Genomic DNA, 18,250 nt, shown 5'->3' on the forward strand with positions numbered 1-18,250 from the left:
ATTGGCCAGAGGGATAAGGACTAGCTCAATATTAGCTACCTCCTCCTGCATCTTTCTTTCAACACCAAAATACCAGCCAAGACACTTTCCGCTTTCCCCCCAACCCCCCATTTTCCCCATCTTTTGGTCAAACAAATTCAGTCAGAAGCATTCAGGCGAGCCCCTGAAATTCCTGTAGACAAACAGCTAAGCTCTCCCCACCAGAGACCCCCAAAAGAAGAACAGGGCAGCTGCAGGGCACGCACCCACGAGCCCCTGCCTCGCCGAGGGAGCCCCAGCACCGGCGGTGCCCACGCCGACACGTGACGGGGTCCCGGTAACATGGCCTGCTCGGCAGGAGTTCAAGGGCTGCTCTACGCTGGGTTATTTAAAGCAACTCTAGCAGTGTCTCGGCTGCGTGTTGCTCTCTGGAGAGCTCTCAAGAACTGTAATAAATAGCCACAACTTGACTCATTCCTCATAAAAGTTCCTTGCTCCTAAAGCAGCTTTTCAGGAGACTCATCTGTCCGGTATGTTTTGGGTGCCCCCAGCTCCCAGCCTGCAGTCAGTCACCTTCCCTGCTAACCTGTTCCAGAGCAACATCCCTTTCCTTTACAAACTGCTCCCCCTTCTTCTTTTTTTTTTTTTTTTTTTAATTATATGAAGTATGACAGCTACATCAAATGTTTTGTTGCCTTGGCAACTGCAATCCACTGGCTTCAGACTGAATTCTAAGGAAGAGGACGGTCTTGACACTAACGAACAATAATGAATACAGCAAAAACCAGTGGGCAAAACAGTCTCCAAGGCAGGCGGGAGGGCTGCGGGGGGACAATTCCCTCACCTGGCAGCCCAGCGCAGAGCACATTTACATTTGCTTCACCCGGCACTTGGGAGCCGAGGTGCTGCCTGAGCCAGCCTTGCTCTGGGACAAAGCGGCAGTGAAACTCGGCACAAGTACCAGGTCTGGATTTCAAAATTAACTTCCTTTGTATAGAAGAGGGAATCACTTGTAGAAAGCTACAAAACCGTCAACGCAGCCCTGTCAAAAGGTGCTGTTTCTGCTGCCCTGCACATCCCCCTGCGCTGGAAACAGGGCTGAGCTGAGGCCACACGTACCTTCAGCCACTCGTCACGACACAGCATAGAACAACTTTTCACAACGTGTTTGCTTACAGCACTAGGAATGAAGATTTCTTTGTCTCTGTCTGCACTATTTCTGTAGTCAGGAACACGGGCTGTATGAACTACTTTACCTTCCTGAAGTCTTTTGCTACCTGCTATTACCACAAGTGCCCAACCTGTGCAAACACCGTGCACAAGGTCACCTCTGTGTACGTGGCAAAGAGAAGAACTGCGGCCACGAGACCCCCCGACTCAGTCTGGGGCTGCACCTCTGGGTCCAGCCACGTTATGGGTGCACGTGGCTGTTAGAGACCCCCCAGGCTATGGGGGAAGATCTGATTCAGGACAAAAGACACGGGTAACTCATTCCCTCAGTCCCATGTAGAGGACAACGAAGCTGCAAAAGCAGCTTTAAACAAGGACAGTAAAAGCTGGTTACATACTAATTACAGGGTGGGAAGAGCTTTTGTTGTGCACAAACCCAAGCTGCCAATCCATTGTCTCCCATGCTCCTGCACTTTCCTATAGGCCTGGAGAGATCTGTGCTGTGCTTGGATACTTAGCCTCAAAGAAAATTGTGTAAGAATGAACAATGGATGGAGGAAATAGAATAATCAGAGCAATTTCCCATAGAAATTCGTCAGAAGAACGTTTCTAATTGGCATTCCATTACAACATTTGTAACATACTTTCTTTTGAATTTATTACTTTGTTTCCTCTTGCACTGAATGCCCATGAAAATCTCTTGGGACCAGATTTAAGTCATTATGAATAAATGATAAGAAACTAAATTTAGAAAGGCTGACAAGAATATTCATTTGCAGAAGAGGAAGGTCCTTAAAAAATAGTGGGAGTCCTGCAGGCCCCTGCGCCACGCTGGTGTTCCCTACAGAGGCTGGCTCGATCCTCACCGAGATGAAAGAGAAATGGGCCTTCCTCTCAATAATTCATGTGCTTTCAGAGCTCTGGAAAGCCCTGGGAACAGCTGCGACTCCCACCGAGCCTTGACACTGAACTAGGGCAGCGCCGTTTGCCCGGCTGCTCCCCGGTGAGACGGGCCGGGACCCGCCGCCAGCCCAGCCCGGCCCCCCCGCCCCGTGTGCTCGGGACAGCGTCCGGCTGCACCCCCGGACCCTGCAGCTCCACCACCACCCCCGTTCCCCGGCGCTTCTGCGCCGCAGGAGTCGCGCTCGGGAGGTTCTGCCGAGCAGCAGCCACGGAACGGCGTCCCCAGCGTCCCCGTCCTACGGCCTGGCCTCCTGCCCTGCCCGCTCAGCTGGGGAGTTGAGGGTCCTCTCCCCGATGGGCAGCAATAAACAAACGTGAATTATCGCCTCGGCTCCTGCTGATTCTTCGCCCAGATATTCCCTTTAATCCCGAGCTCTGCAGTGAACACACTCCCCGTTAGGCCCCTACGCCAGCTACAGAACAAGGGATGAAGCAGAGAGATCCCCAGTCTTTGCAATCTCTGTCAGCGTAAGCTGGAAGAAAACATTTGGGAAAGCAATGGATGCAGAAGGAATTATCTTACTGCAGAACTGCCTCCGTGTGGAGATGACACTGCTAATCGCAGCTGATTGAACAAAAGCAGAAGGTGCGGGTGTGAGGATGAGGCACCCTCCCGACACGGAAAAGAAGTAGTGCATGGTTTCTGCACATCTCTATTTCCCATCCACGAGGCTGCTCTGATTGGAAATGAACTCCTTTATCCTTTGCAATAATACCAGCAGCAGCAACAACAACAATATGAACTGTATCAGAAGGACTGGCAGGGGAAGGATAAATTACAGCTCAGTGCCCGGGCAGCACACCACAGCTGCTCTCATTCCAGGTTTCCGACGGGAAGAGCTGTCAGCTGTTTTCCAGCAGCAGGAATTTGGGTACAGACACCGACCCCGTCACTCCATGTAACCTGGTGGAGCCAGGACACACCGTCACTGTGATGGGCTAAAAGAGAAAGGGAGATGGAGGCAGTAAAGGACTTACGGAAGGTCCCGATTGCTCGTGGCACAGCCTGGAACCACGCCTGACTCGCCTGAGCCCAGCCCTCTTCTCCACAAAGCTCCTGACGGGTGGGTGTGCTGGGCCACCACGGCCACTCAGCACCTGCCTCTCCTCCCACTTCACCCACCCGTTGCAAAGACAGGGAGGGAGAACACCTCCTCATCAGAGAGTGATGCCACCAGTTCCTCCCACTAACTGAGCTCCTGAACGTGACTGCGCGCTCGGGCCCAGGAAGGGCAGTGTTTGGAAGATATTCAAACGCTCCGTGAACAAACAGGAGAGAGATAACGTCAATAATATCGGGAATCTTTGAAGGTCTAACATCAGGTGGGGAAGGTCTGCGATTATCCTTTGGTAGCTTAAGCAAAGCATCAGTAGTTACTGCTGGTTCTGATCACCCCGCCTCATCTTTCAGGCTGCCCTTAGAGCCACCTGACACACGGCAGTAACTAATGGCACCTTTTATATCCCTCTGCTAATCTGGGCGGTCCTGAGTGCTTCAGCCTGAAACGGTTCCCAAAGCTCACATGTAAGTGTATTAAGAGAGATTAGTTTATTAATCTACTCTCTGGTACCATGTATCTTTATCACTTCATTTTAATAATTTGTACTAATTGACAGAGCAGACTCCCTCCAATTCTCAGAGTTGGGTCATACATAATTGCTCTGAATCACAGCATAAACATTTTCACTTGGAAACACCTAATCCCATTACACTCCCAGGGTCTCTTCTGGGGTTTAACACATGAAAGAAGCTGCAAACTCGGTATCTTTAAGCACAAACACTTGTGGCATCAGGACCAGACATCATTAACATCTCTGCTGCCCATTTTTTCTTCATCTGCCCCAAACCAGCAGGCACTGCTCAGTTTGAGCAGAGGACGGGCAGGTATTTGGGTTCCCCAGCATCCTCTGATGTGTTTCAGTGGGGAGGGACAGCAAACCTGTCACCGGGCTGAGGACACGGGGAAGAGACGAGGTGCTGCAGACACACGCGGTGCTGTCGGGAGCAGGAGGAAGGAGCGCTCCTGCCCCAAACCCTACGAGGGACAAGCTGAGGACGAGGGGTGTCCCTGAGGACGTGCGGATCGACAGCCGTGGGGGGGTGCTGAGAAGGGGCTACAGGAGGGTCTGCAGGAGAGGAGGAAGGTGCTCAGGAAAGCTGGACACCCCCTGAACACACTCCCCCTCCCCAGGCAGGACCCCCCCGTCCCCGGGACGGCCGCAGGCTCCTGGCCCCAGCCAGGCCCACAGGAGCCGGGACAAACCTCCAGCAGCGAAATGCAGCAGGTGCCTGGGAAGCGCAAGGAGCCGCAGCGGGTGTCCCCGGGGCACGCGGCGACGGGCGGCGGAGCAACAGCGAACAGCACTGCCCGCTGCGGGGGCTCCAGGGAGCCCCTCGGGTCAGCCCTGCGCTGCCCAAGCTGGAGGTGCCGGTGGGGTCCATGTCCGCAGACACCCAGAGCTCCGCGGTGGGCGGGTTACGGCAGCGTGAAGCGTTAGTGCACGTATGTTCATCGAGGCAGGCACGGACAGACAGGGGGCCGCCGGGAGAGCGCGAAGGTACCCACTTGGTCTGATGTTTGGAGCCCTTCAGGTGTGCGTGGTACTGCTCTATCGAGTTCAGGGTGACGTTGCAGATGTTGCACGTGTAGCTGCGCTTCAGGCCTGTGAAGAAAACCCAGAGTCATGAACTGCACTGCCCTCGGCCGCGGCTGCGCGCTCCGGTGGGGGCTGCAGCGGGGGGAAAACGCCTTCGTGCCCGGGCTACAGACTATTCAGAATCAAAATGGCAACTGGAAAGTACAAATGAGTGAAAATGGCTGAAGAACTGGGCAGGGGGGGCGCAAAGCCAGCATTAACCCTTGCCCCAAAAGACTTTTAATTAATTAGATGGTACTCAGAGCTCAGATTTAATTTCCAGTTTCCCAGACATTTCTCTTTACAGTAACCCATCTATTGACTTTTCCAGGGCAGGGTATCCAAGCATTAGTGAAGCCTAAAGCAATATTTTTAAGAGGCACAGACCGGGCAGAATGAAGCAGCGTTCAAAGGCGGATCCCCCCCCAGAGACCCCGGTCCCCGCAGTTCGTCAGCGCCGTTATCCCCCCCCCGCGCCCTCCTCACAGAGCATCGCTGCGCTCGGGCTAATGAGCGCACGAGGCCCCATTTATTTCTCTGGGTTTTTGGGAGCGATCACAATTCGGGGCAATTCCTCATTAGTGTATTTAGAAGCCAGATCACTTAGGAACCTTTTTTCCCCCCCAGAGGGATCCACTGTGATTTAGCCGCCGTGTTTGCCGAGCACAGCTGCCGATCTCCGACTGCCGGCGGCTCGGCCGCCTCCCCCTGAAGGTCAAGGCTGGAAGCCTGGCGCTGGTACCCGGTGGCCATCCCAAAGCTGGCAGCCAGGAGCTCCTTTGCCTGACGGATTTAGTCTTGGCTGCAATACCTGTCTGCAGTCCTGACCGCAAAGCAGCCCTTGCTCTGCTAATTTTAGCCCGTCACAGATACAATAACAAACAACTATTTATAAAGCTGTTGCTCTTGCTGCCGGCCAGCTGAGTACCACTGAGCTGGAAATAACATCTCAGTGGGTTCAGGGCAGAAACCTTATGAACTTTTGTTGTTGTTTTTGTTTTGGGGGGGGGTTGGGGAGTTTTGTTTTGTTTGGGTTTTTTTAACCTTCTAACAAATCTCTTGGGGTTTTTTAACCTTCTAACAAACCTCTTAGCTGCCTCTGCCACTTTCCATTTCATCGTTTATTCGACTGCCACAGTTACAAGTGATTCTCTAAGTGAACGCACTGCACTTTATTTTATTGCAGTGTAAGCTGCAGAGAACATGATCTAAGCGCAGCTGGCGGAGCCAGTGAAGGCAGGAGCAGGCAGGGAGGTGACTGCTGGGCTGCAGAGGAGCGCACGGGTCACGGCCAGGCCAGGGCCATCTCCGGCTGGTGAGAAGGAGACAAACAGTGTCAACAGCACCAAACCAAACCACACAAACCCCCCCAGAGCAACAGCGACGGGGACTATGGCCCGTCCCGCTCCCTGGGCCACGGAGGAGCAAAAGCTGCACCCTCAGAAGGGGCCGCTGGACCCGGGAAAAGACCCACGGACCCGGAGGAGCAGCACCCACGGCCCCCGCGCAGGGAAGGCGCTTGGTGCAAACAGCATCTCTCTCCTAATGCACTGCTCTGCCTCCGGGCACAGATTGCAGGGAAGAAAAAACCCATGCAATTAAGCAGCTTCATGCACATCTCAGACAGGAGCTGCAAAGTGATTTATAAGCAAAGTCACAGAAACAATCTCTCGGCACATTCACTGGAAAACATCCGAGCTGAAGAACTAAACCCAACAAAATCAGCCCGTGCTTCACTTATTCAGCAAAGATCAAACTTCATGTCTCTGAGACATCCACTGCAGACAACATTTATTCACCTAAAAGGTGTGCATGCACAGCACATGAACAGCGGACTTCGCAGGATTATAATGGCAGAAGAGCCACCTTTGCCTGTACACAACTCAGAAAGGTCTCCAAACCATGTTCAACTAATCGTCATGTAAGGTAAAGAAAGCAAGAGACGGGAGAAGATTTAGGGATACAATAAAAATTGCTCATTTAAAAACTGTAATAGCTCTTACATTGCTACCAAAGGTCAGTTTTTTGCTGAAGACTGACACTCAGAGTGGGACAGTTATTACAGCTTTTCTTCCGATACCCTCCTTTCCACTCCGTGTTATTTCAGACCTTCTAATAAAGTGAATTGTCCTGGGTGGGTCTCAGGGAAGGAGGAAGAAGGTCAGGGCTAAGGAAGAAGTCCAGAGTTACGGATGCAACCTCTGTACAGAGCAGCCTGAGAAAAAAGAGCCGTCTGAGATGCCCAGAGAGATACAAAAAATGCTATTCTCAACACCATTTATTGTACTAAATAGGAAAATTATTTCTTCCTCATTTAACGGCTTGCATCTCAGAATTACAATTTAATGACTTAAGGCTGAGAGTGTTTTCAGTTCTCAGCAGGACAAGGAAACCAAGACTTTGCCACCTCTGAAAAGCTGAAAATCTAAAAATAGGAACCCAGCAGACAGGCAGCGATCAGAGTAAGAGGTAAAGGAGAAAAGGCCTTTTCCCAAGACAGTGTGCTGCCCAGTGGCTGCTGAAAATGGCTGATATTATTTTTGATTTGTGTCAGTTTAGACTTCCTGGGAAAATGCACAGTTTGGTCCATTTCTGAGGCATTTATTCTCAGTGCCCTGGTGCACTCCTCCCTCCCTCTGGAGAGGATCTCAGCCTGCCTAGCACCTGACAGATCAGGTAATTACTTACACACTAATACTCTGTTTTGCCTTTCTAGTCAGGTTTTCACCCAAAACATTCCTCAATGACTTTTGCAATCACAGGACGCCACAACGCTGATGGGGAAGTTTCTCCACACCTGCAAAAGCAGATTTAATTCATTTCTTTCTCTTCTTTTTTTTTTTAAAGTCTTTCTCCTTCCACAAGGAAGTGACCTGGGCCAAGAGACCAATCACTAGCTGGGTTCAAAATCTATTTTTTTGGGAGAACTGAGAAGCCTCTTTTCGGAACTACGGCAATAACAAAACCAGATACTGCAGAAGGGAACAGAGAGCAGCTGAACGTACGTTAAGCGCCTGTTTCCCTTCTGGCATGCCTGAGAGGGAGAGCAACCTGGTATGCAGGGCAAAACCTGACATGAATTAAGCATATAAATGCAGACCTACGTGTTTCCAGACCCTGATTCTGTGTCTCCCTTACTATGCTGAGTGTCAGAGAGTAGTTTCTTCTCTCCTCCTCTCTTTTGTATTTTAACATCCTAATAATTCCCTTGGCATCACAGACTGCATTAGCATCACTGACACTACACGTACATCGGTGTTACAGTAAACCATTGATGCTGAAGTCATTTCTGTCCTGTCCTGTCCTAGAAAAAAGGGAATTGCAAATTTTAGAGTCTCTGTGGTCGTGTTTCTGCTTTGCACTGATTCACTTCCATGAAGATCTGAACAGACCATTTCAAGCTTAATTGAAGGGCTCTGCTTAAGAATACCCGAGCTGTGGGATTCTCAGCACGGGCTGCTGTGCTCTTCCAGAACAGTTCTAATGTACCATGTAATAGTCTCTTTTGACTTTCTATCGTATTATTTCTTTGCAGAAATTGTTAAAACAATTCATTTAGAACAAGTAATGTATGGCATTCTCAAATTTGATCAGTTTATGCTTACCATAATTAACTGCATAGGCTATATACACACTCCCCATTCCCCACCTGTACCTACGGACTCCCAAAACACCACTTGTCTTTTTTTGAACTTCAGACACTAGCTGTGCGAGCAGTCCCACTTTTCTCAAACACCTCATGCATCTTCCACCTTGGAATTTGGCCCAACATAAAGTTGAACACCTTCTTTAAAAAATATTTTTAAAATAATCATATGAGTACTTGAAAATAGCAAGCAAGTGATAATGCAGAAGTATTTAAGAAGTCACCTATATTTTTGTGTGTCATGACGTGGCATGGAACAAAAATCAAATTGCAAATGCGCTTGCGGATGCTCTCCTTACTGAGTTTACTCTTGATGCAGCACAGCATGGTTTTACAGTCAAAGCCTCTGTCCATAGGTGGCAGCTCCTGTTTCCTTTATTAAGCCAAGCGACATCAGAAACCTGGTGCCACAAGGCAGGAGAAAGGATGGAAAAGGCAGCGCAGGCTGACACGGGCAGTGCATCGGCACCTTGCTGCGGCCTGAGCCCTCGGACCATGCCGCGATCGCTGCGCGGCAGAGGAGTAAGAAACTGGTAATACTTTAAATTAAGGTAATAAGGTTCTAATGCTCAGCCGCTAATTTAACAGCACACATTAACAGCAGCCTTACTGAATCTTAATTACTTGTGTAGGTGGAAACGCCATCAGCGATTACAGTTCCTAACTGGGGACGCTGATTTTTTCCCACCAGCACGTCAAGGCTGCTGCTGCTGATGAACAAGGGGGAATCCTGTCCCTCCTCCCCGAGCCCAGCACCGCAGCAGCGGCTCTTCCCACCAGCTGGAAAATGCGGCCGTGGAAGAGGCCGGTTCTGTGAACTCGCCAAATCGCACATGTACGTGGTGGGCGGATGGAAATTTTGCCAAGCCCGTCTCCGCCGGTGTGAAAAAACAAGGGGCTGGACCGGCCGGCGGGGAAGGTGCCAGAAGCCGCCCCAGGCTCCCCACCACCGCGCTGCCCCGGAGCAGCCGCGCTCGGGGCCTCGTTCCTGCGGCAGGACGAGGGCTGCGGCGGCTCTCAGCTGGATCCAGCATCCCGAGACAGGCTTGTGCTTGAAAAGTGACATGAGCTCCACCAAAACCAGACAGGGAGAAAGGAAACTAGCCTCAGATGAACTGCAGGATGAAACCACAGGCAACAACCACCTCCGGAGTACCAAAATTAACAGTATTTGATCTCACTGGAGCTCACCAAAGCTGCCAACTTGGCTGAAACTGTGGTTTCATGAAATGCACCCAACCAAAGCGTGTTGGCGTCGAGTATTAGCGCAGCAGGCAGTCTGCAAGAGGAAGGTGGTCTCAGGCAGAGCAGTCTGTGCTAGGAAATGCCGTGTTCCGTCTGCATTCACGTCTACTCCTGCATCCTCACGACACATCAGCACTCCCTCCCCTGCATCATGACATGCGTTCATGTAAAATTGAATGTGCTCCTATACCCATTAAATAAAATATTAACAAGTCATTAATGTCATTCTGCATAAAATGCATTAAAAACACATTCCAGGGGAGTACTTGTTAAATCACTTTTTACTAACCAAAAGTGACAGCACAGAACTAAAAGTATTTATAAGGCATACAAAGAAATTATGAGCTAAGAAGGAAAATGAAACTCAGCTCTTTGCCTGACTTTGCAAGACAGCATCTGCAACTCTGACAATTTACCTGGAAATACAAAGGCTTCAGGTGACACCATCCCTGTGCAGCCCTCCCAGTCCTGCCTTACTGCAGCGGCTGCTGTATTTCATTTTAGGGATTCACAGTGTAATCCCCTTGAGAGGCACCAGTTTCTGCTCCAGGGCCTGGTGATTTTCTTGTTCACCAGGAACCAGGTGCCCCGGAGAGAAGACCCACGTTCCTGCTGTTTACAGGATCCCATCTAATCAGCTCCAGGCACACAAGGCTGGCCCAGAATCTGTCTCCACCACTACATAAAATTCAAGTTTTACTGGCAGGCATCAAAGAGAGCCCAAGGTGCCTTGGTAAGTCATTTGCTGTCATGCAAAACGGCGCTGACGCACAGGTTACAAACGCTGACGAGATGAAGGAGGGTCTGTCTGTACGCCGAGCCTTCTGCTCGTGTTGTTCATTCAAAGATGTACATAACGAAAGGGAAAGGGAAAGGGCACACGGAGTCCACGTAACGAAGCCCAGACTTTCCAACACTGCACCAGCCTTCAGAGAGAGAGCATTTTGCTGTGGGGCTTTGGCTCAGCACCAGCAATAAGCAGAGTCCGTTATTAATTAAATTCTCCGTGAATGAGATCTGCCAGTCTCTGCTGCGAGACCTCTGCCCCTGCGGAGCCCACCTGCCTCAGAGGAGGCACAAAGAGAGCTCAGCGACGGGTAATGCCAGACATGAAGAAAAACTGGTGAAATGTGACCTGATGGAGCACAAACGCAATTCTCTCTCTGCCTGGCGCAGGCGGTGGGAAGGCGAGAGCTGCCAGACGGAGCCGCACCGGTGCCTCCAACGGAGCAGCTTCTGCTCCGTGTTGCTGAACAGGCGCAAGCTGTCGGGGGAAGAACCCAGAATTCAGGGTCCGTTGCCATACCCACCGGTTTGTGCCTTTTCACGATCCACTCCAGGATCGGCTGGGGTGCAGCCGCAGCCAGAGAAGGCAGCTCTGCAGGAGGAAAACTCTTCATTTCTTCCTCTTTCAGGGTATGTCCACGTGCTCCCCTAAGGGGTCAGAGCAGAGGGGTCTCCAGGCAGCCCTCGGAGCAGGGGTCCTGGACTGGCTCCGCTGGCAAGGCTGGAAAGCTGCAGGAAGCTGCTCGGAGAGCCCGGGCTGGTCTCGGTGCGCATCGCCCAACACCCCGCAGCACACCCTCCGCTCGGCCAAAGCACGAGGACGGTGAGACCCCGCGCTCAACACAGACTGCAGAAATGGGGCTGATAGTGAGGTTTCCTTTTTCTCCTCCTCATTTCTGAGAAGAAAATAAGACTTCAAAATTGCAGGATGAGCGCTTGGCGAGAAGAATCAATGCTTTTGTTTCCTATAAATATCAGTTGTCCAAAAATATAGCTCTATTCTTATTTCTCTAAATACACATTAATATTTATCAATAAATATTTTATTATAGCCATTATCAAAACATCAAAGGCCGCTGAAATGTTGTACTTCAACTGACACTGTTTGTTCCAGGCTCACACAATGCATCAAATGTTTGTCTCCCACAGCAGTCAAAATAGAATTAATATTTAAGTTGTGATGGGAGAAGCCACTGAGGATAGCGTGGAAAGAAAATGAGTTTGCATTCTGGCAAATAGCAGAAGCAGTGCCGAGCAGGGGGAGCAGACGGTTACAATCCCTCCAAGCGCTGCCGAACACAGACAAGATTCTGCTGACAACCTGGGACAGACCACCAGTTGACTCTGACCTGCCACTGTTACAACGTCTCCTGCAGTCAGATATGAGTTTATCTGCCAAGGTATGGCTACTTCCTTGGACAGAAGGCGGGTCCCGTTCCATGTTGGCTACTGCACAGCTCTGCCTTCTGCACCCGTGGGGACCTGCTCTAGCCTCACAGCTAAACGTATTCGGGAGAGCTCACACTCCCTAGTTAAAAAAAACTGCGAGGAAGAGGATTCCCCAGCCATGCTGCTATTCCAGCAGCAGAGACAAGCTCCGCAGGACCCCGCCAGCAGGCTCAGGGACGTGTCCTTGGCTCACCACATCTGGCTGCAAGCTTGTTGGCGTCAGAAGGCACCAGACACCCCCGAGCTGCGGACCCCGAAACAACAGCCCGGAAGCGTCCAACCAGAGAACCAAAGCTGCTTCCCCCGCAGCGGGGATGTGAACAGCCGCGGCACCGCGCAATCGATCGACAGACCCCACTGGATGCAGCTGCAAATCCCAACCACGCACAGAACCACTGCAAAGTTAAAAACCAACACGGGCTGATGAGTATGTAAAGCCCTCCAATTTCAACTCTCCTCGGCACAAGCTAAATGAATAAAACACTTCACAATTGATTTATTTACAGTTAACATCCTCAGCCCCTCTTGAGCTTGGCACAGTTCAAAGTACTAAGCACTTCCATGTTATTGTCCCAGGTTTTATTTCCCCGCATATTTTCAACAGCGGGCAGTGACTCAGCCCCATGAATCATTTATGGCATTGTGAGTCACACTAGGTAGCACATGAAGGCTCTGGATAACCATTACAAGGTTTATTTGAGATCAAGAAATGCACAATATACTGCATAGTCGTTAGTATTTAAAGGAAAATTATTTCATTTAGCAAGGAAAAAAAAAAGGTATTTTAAAATGTTAATGCAATGTCTTGCTGGCAAACCAGACTTCCTCTCCCGCATGGTTTTGAAAATCAAACCTGCACTTTTTCCTCAGCCTACTTCAGCCGAATACATTGTGTGCATACAGGATTGTCATCGAGACCACAGAGAAAACTTTCCATGGGAGGCTCATACCTCTCCTCCCATAATTACCCCTCTATTTTAAAAAGGCACTTTGCTCAGAATTCAGCCTGAGCCGGGGTAAATCAGCACGTCTCCATCAGCAGACGGAGCTGGTCCTTCATCGGCACCTGCGGCCGGGAGGCTCCGGGGATGCTGCGGCAGTTACCGGCCTGGCTGTGCCTGCAGCTCCATGCGAGAGGGGCCCTCCAGGAGGGTGCAAGGGCCAAGTCCGGGTGACCCCGGGGTGCAGCCCCGCAGGGAGCCCACGGGTGCCAGCGCCCACGGAGCTGGGAGCACCCTCAGCTTGACCTCCCGGCGGGGCTGGGATGGACGGACGGACGGACAGACAGCGGCTCGCCGTCAGTGGGAACAACAGAAAACTTGTGTTTAACACACCCTCAGCCAACGCTCGGTTCCTTTTTTCTGCTGCTGACCCAGGGTCACCGCAGTGGTTTACAAGTACTAATTAAATCACAGAAGACAGCCGATGCCCCGCTCTCCATCGGGGAGATGAGGGAGGGCTCTGCCTCCAGCAACAAACATCCCGTCCCCTTCCCCACGGCGCCGAGCGCTTTCACGTGTTCTCCTCCCTCAGCCCACGGGGACAGGCCACATCTGCTCGAGGACAGGCGTGTGTGCTAATGAAAGGGACTATTTTAGGAAGAGGCAAAAGAAATACCTAGGAAGCAACTTTTAAAGGATGCTGCTAAAATTGTGCCCTGTCACCTCAGAGGAGGGGATTTTTTTCACAGCAGCGGGAACCTCATAAAGCAGCCAGAGCACCAGGGTCTGCCCCGCATCACGGCAGGCACCACGGCCACCACACCCCACGGAGTCCCCGCACTCTCACCTCGCAGCTCTCCCAGGTCCAGAGTCTTCCCCAGCTGCTCCAGGAGGTCGGCCCTGGCCGCGTTCTTCTTGTGCTTTTTGCCATCGTAGTGCTGCTGTGCCATCATGGGGTTGTTGAACCAGGCTGCGCAGAGCTGGCAGTACCTGTCCGAGTCCCTGCGCTGATGCGGTGACGGCACCACCGGGGGACTGTCCGCGTGCGGCTGCTTCAGGGAGCTCAGCGCCGTTTCTGGAAAAGGAAACGTTCAGACATGAGCTTTTCCAGGCTGCTGCCGTCTCAGCAACAGCAGGCCCTGAGGCAGATCCCACATTAGACACGGGGAATAATTAGCAGCAGTTACCGGGTCCCACTGGATATTCTGGATGACACTGCTTGGAAATCTACCATTTCTCATAAAAAAAAGCAGCATGAAAGGATAGCACAGGACTGTTCCTCAACTCTCTGCCTTTCGCTGGCTGGGAAAGGAGGATGCTCTCACTGCAGTTACACGGCTTATCACTGCTGTGACTAAACCTGCTGAACTTATCCTGCTTAAATTGCTACTTCCAGAAAAAATTGCCAGTGGAGAATGAACGAAACATGCAAAACCATCTACTTCTCAAGATAGGGAGACAGATTTATCATTATCTCAGCATTCTTATTTTTCAATTTATTCGTCTCGGAAAGAATAGGGAAAGCTGGAGTAATTGTAAATTGTCACAGATGAAAAAAAATATTCAATAGTCAGTCCCCTCATTCAAGTATCTTCACATTGTGAATCGACAGGGACCAGCAAACCACGACCTTCATTTAATCCCATTTCCCTTCAGATTCACCTTTAGTGATTAGTCTTTACATAATGGAGCTGCACCTTGCTTGCCACAGTTTTCCTACTTTGTACAATATAGGTCACAAAGCCATGGAAAACGAGTTTAAAGTAAAATAAAGTTCAAATAACACTGGGATACAAAAATATACAATGACTAGCACTTAATTATCACACCTCATTCAAAAATTCCCTTTCATGTGGTTCTCCTTTTCTTTTATTTTCCAGATGAAATGTCTGCTATCTAAATAATTAACAAACTGCTCCCTCTGTGATACAGGAATAGGCAAATTTTAAGGTGGTGAAGAGGAGCTCGATCGCTCTCCTTTGATCAAGAGGCTCTGCTATTCCAGCGGGTTGGCAAGTGACGACCCCACCTCAGTGTCTGGTACCGGGAACGCAGCAGCGAGCAAACAGGGGTATATTGAGACACATCATTACAACTGAAGCCCACTGTGATTGACTCCATGGCTCAGGAAAGTTAATATTGTTATAAATCTTCTGCTGACCTGCTGGGGAAGGGATGTCTATTAAATTTCCTCGAGGAAATTGTATCTTACATATAACATTACTTACAACCTTATCAATTTCCAGGGGTTTATAAGCTTCTATTGTTTTTGATGACAGCTGCCAAGGTATAAGGGTTTCACAGCCTGGACGGCTGGTTGAGGCACCATCACCCTCCTCACCAGGCCACCTCTGGAGCAACACCTGGAGAAGAGTTTCCTCCCTTCTGCTGCTGCCCCCAGCGCTCTGCACAGCACGAGTCCAACAAGCTCTTTCGGGGATTAGTTAATAAAGCGATTACACAACTGGCTCTGGCAGAAGATATTTCTTCTCCTCGTTCTGCTGTCTCGCGAACCACCCGCCCGCTCGTTTGGATTCATTTCACCCCACCAGAGGATTCCACCGCCTCGTCCCTGCTCACCCTCCATTTAACCAGCCTAGTTAAATCCAAGCACAACACCAGCAAAGAAAACCTTTTCCCTTTGCCTTGGGCCCCCCATGCCCCTTGCAGCGTGCCGGGGCGATGCTCAGACACGTCCCAGCTCTGCCGAGGCAGCCGAGGTCATCACCAGCCGTGCTGCCGCCCAAAAAACTGCTGCTGAGGGAGCTGGCGGGCAGCAGGCAGGGCTCGGGAAGGAACCGCCTCTATTTTGCTCCTAAAAACATCTTTTCCAACACCTACGGTTCCAGCACGAGATGCACCCCCAGCCCCTCCGAGGTGCCCACAACATAAACAGAAGTGCAAGTACACCAAAGAGCAGAGCCAGGGGCCAACGCACGGCAGAGAAGAAGAAAATTAGGAAATAACAACACTGCCTGTCCAAACCAAGATTGTGCGGCCTTTGTCCACGCTCGACTCACAAGAGGCAAGCATAGCTTGTCCCTTGCTCGCGCACCTTTGCGGCCGCCGCCGGCCTTCCCACGGATCCTCCCTGCAGCCGGGCCGGGGCTGCCCCGCGGGGACGTGTGGGCATCGGGACCGTTATAAACACCCACTCTTACGCAGCCCAGGAGCTCTGCGATATATCTGAGCTGCTGCTCTCGCAGGCCCCAGGCTATAAAGTTAAATCTATCAGATCTTTCGGTCAGCTTTCTCCCTGTTTATATGTTCGCTGCTGCCAGAGGGGAACCAGGGAGGCTGAAGGTCACAGAGCTGGTGGTGCCCGCAGCAGTTCTCTCTCCCGCTCACTAAAGAAATACGACTGAAGCGTCCCCTCTGCTCAGCCATCAGCCAGCCCCATGGTGGCCCACGTCCGAGCCCCTCTCCACGAGGCTGGTGGCTTGTGCTCACGCAAATGCAGTGCAGGAGGGAGGCTGCCAGTGGCACTCCTGCTTCGGGGGACTGAACCAGAGCCCCCCCCAGACCCACCCAGCCCTGCTCCGAGCCCACCACCATGCCTGGCTCCCCCTGACCCCATGGGCTGCAGCCCCACGGCAGGGACCCTCTTCCTGCATCGCACGGGTGCTCCCACCTGGCAGGGATTTCCTCTTAGCTCTCACAATACAAAATATTTCCTTGTAAAGCCGCATTCCTCGGGTTCCATTTATGACTACTACCAGTCCTAAGGTGTGCTGAACCCAGCCTGGCAACTAACGAAACCATCCCGTGTCTTCCAAATCCTCCCGAACAGAAACAGATGAAAGACGACTTCTCCACAAATGTGGATTTATCATTTTGGTATGTGCTACATAACAACAACAGAACAGAAAATATCGTCCCCTGAGCAGCAACACAAAAATTAATAATAAACACTCATAAAGCGTCAAATGTTAAAAATGTTTCTCCATCTAAAACACAAACACAAAAGCTGCTAGTTTGACTATTTCAAGTATTTCAAAATGCTAAATAGCTCATGACAGTCTGCCTTACATTCCCTTTTGCTGTGGGAGGGAAGTGAGAAAGTCTTACTTTGCTGCAAGAAGCGAAATATAAAGTTAGAAACACTTTAGCACTCTGGCAATGAACTAATGTTTGACTTATTTCTTGCATGCAAAGATTTTTATTCATAGCTGTATTTAAATGGCACCCAACTTTTTATCATTGCCACTCTCCAGGAACTGAGCATGAGAATGAGAAAGTAACTGAACCACGACAATGGGGCGCTGGAGAAATTCCTTTTTCTTCAGAAGACAAATCTGGGACTAAGGTAGAGCCCAGCTGCTGCTGGAGGGATCAACCAAACCCAAAAGCCACTTACTCTGTTCCCTTGAGCACATCTGAAATGCAAACCCCACACCAGGAATTACAGAACAAGGAGGTAAAAAAGCCAAGGTAACTTTTCCTGCCGGCAAAGCCACGCTCTTATTCCTCACCCCGAACGCGGGGGCCCCGGTGCTGGCACCTCCCCTGGCAGCAGCCGCCCGCAGCCACGACTGGCGGCGGCCGTGGGCACTGCAGGTGCTGACGGACCGATTCCCACGTCCTGAAACGATGCCTGCAGGCACCTGCACTTTGATCGATGGAGGCAGCAGCTACTTCTCCCCACAATTCTTTGGTTTATAACTCATACTGATGACTGGATCTGAGCTGACAGAAAATGTTGGAAATGACTAGAGAAATTCATCAGCGACAGTGGTGACATGAAGCCTTGGAGGGCTACAACCCTGTACAGCAGAGCAACAGAAAAGATCCCAAGGATTTCACTGTAGTGATGAGACATCACTTCCCTATCATGAAAAACCCAGCTGTTAAGGCACTTCGCCCTCTCCCGAAAGTACCAGCTGAGAAATGAGAGATCTGTATTTCATTAAGATGATAAAATTGAAAGGGAAGGTGTAACTCCATAAAGAGAATGAGAATAGATGTCATCTGCTACGGGACTGGCAAGACAGAAGACCCAGAATATCAAGTAAGGGTCTGTTGGGAGGCAGAGGCCGTCGCCAGTGCGTCCACGTGAAGCAGTTGGGAGCCCTCCCGAGGGCAGGCGAGGGGACGCTGCAGCTTGGGGTGACCAGGAAACGCATCGGGGTCAGCTGGGAGGAGCGGGGGTACCAGAACTGCCCAGGCACAGGCAGGATGCGCGCTAACGTCTCACACCGCCTTAGATACTGCGCTGAGCAGAGGCTGCTCAGAGTTTGGGATTGATGTAACCTCCGTGGTGACGAGAGGGAAGTCTGTTCTTTACCAATTCAGCAGAGTTGAGAGAAACATTTCACCTTGCGGCATGAAAGTCATTGGGAAGCCCCTGAGCTGCTCGCAGGTGCAGTACGGGGCGGTGCTCTGGCACCACACTGCTCGCAGGGAAGAAGGCTCACGCTGGATGTCAGCAGCAGAG

The 18,250-nt window shown here is 51.0% G+C and overlaps 1 protein-coding gene across 4 annotated transcripts in view; it reads right to left on the reverse strand.

Moving 5' to 3' along the window:
• Window positions 1–18,250, reverse strand: part of ZMAT4 (zinc finger matrin-type 4) — a 94,042-nt gene that overhangs the window by 17,073 nt on the left and 58,719 nt on the right. For all 4 annotated transcript variants that reach the window (XM_074808108.1, XM_074808107.1, XM_074808110.1 and 1 more), the window contains 2 exons: window positions 13,664–13,891; window positions 4,680–4,776 (listed from right to left, as the gene is read on the reverse strand). In XM_074808108.1, the coding sequence (XP_074664209.1) occupies window positions 4,680–4,776; window positions 13,664–13,891 (325 nt within the window). The remainder of the gene's footprint in view (window positions 1–4,679; window positions 4,777–13,663; window positions 13,892–18,250) is intronic.

Source organism: Strix aluco, chromosome 28 (assembly GCF_031877795.1).
Source record: "Strix aluco isolate bStrAlu1 chromosome 28, bStrAlu1.hap1, whole genome shotgun sequence".
Lineage (NCBI taxonomy): Eukaryota > Metazoa > Chordata > Aves > Strigiformes > Strigidae > Strix > Strix aluco.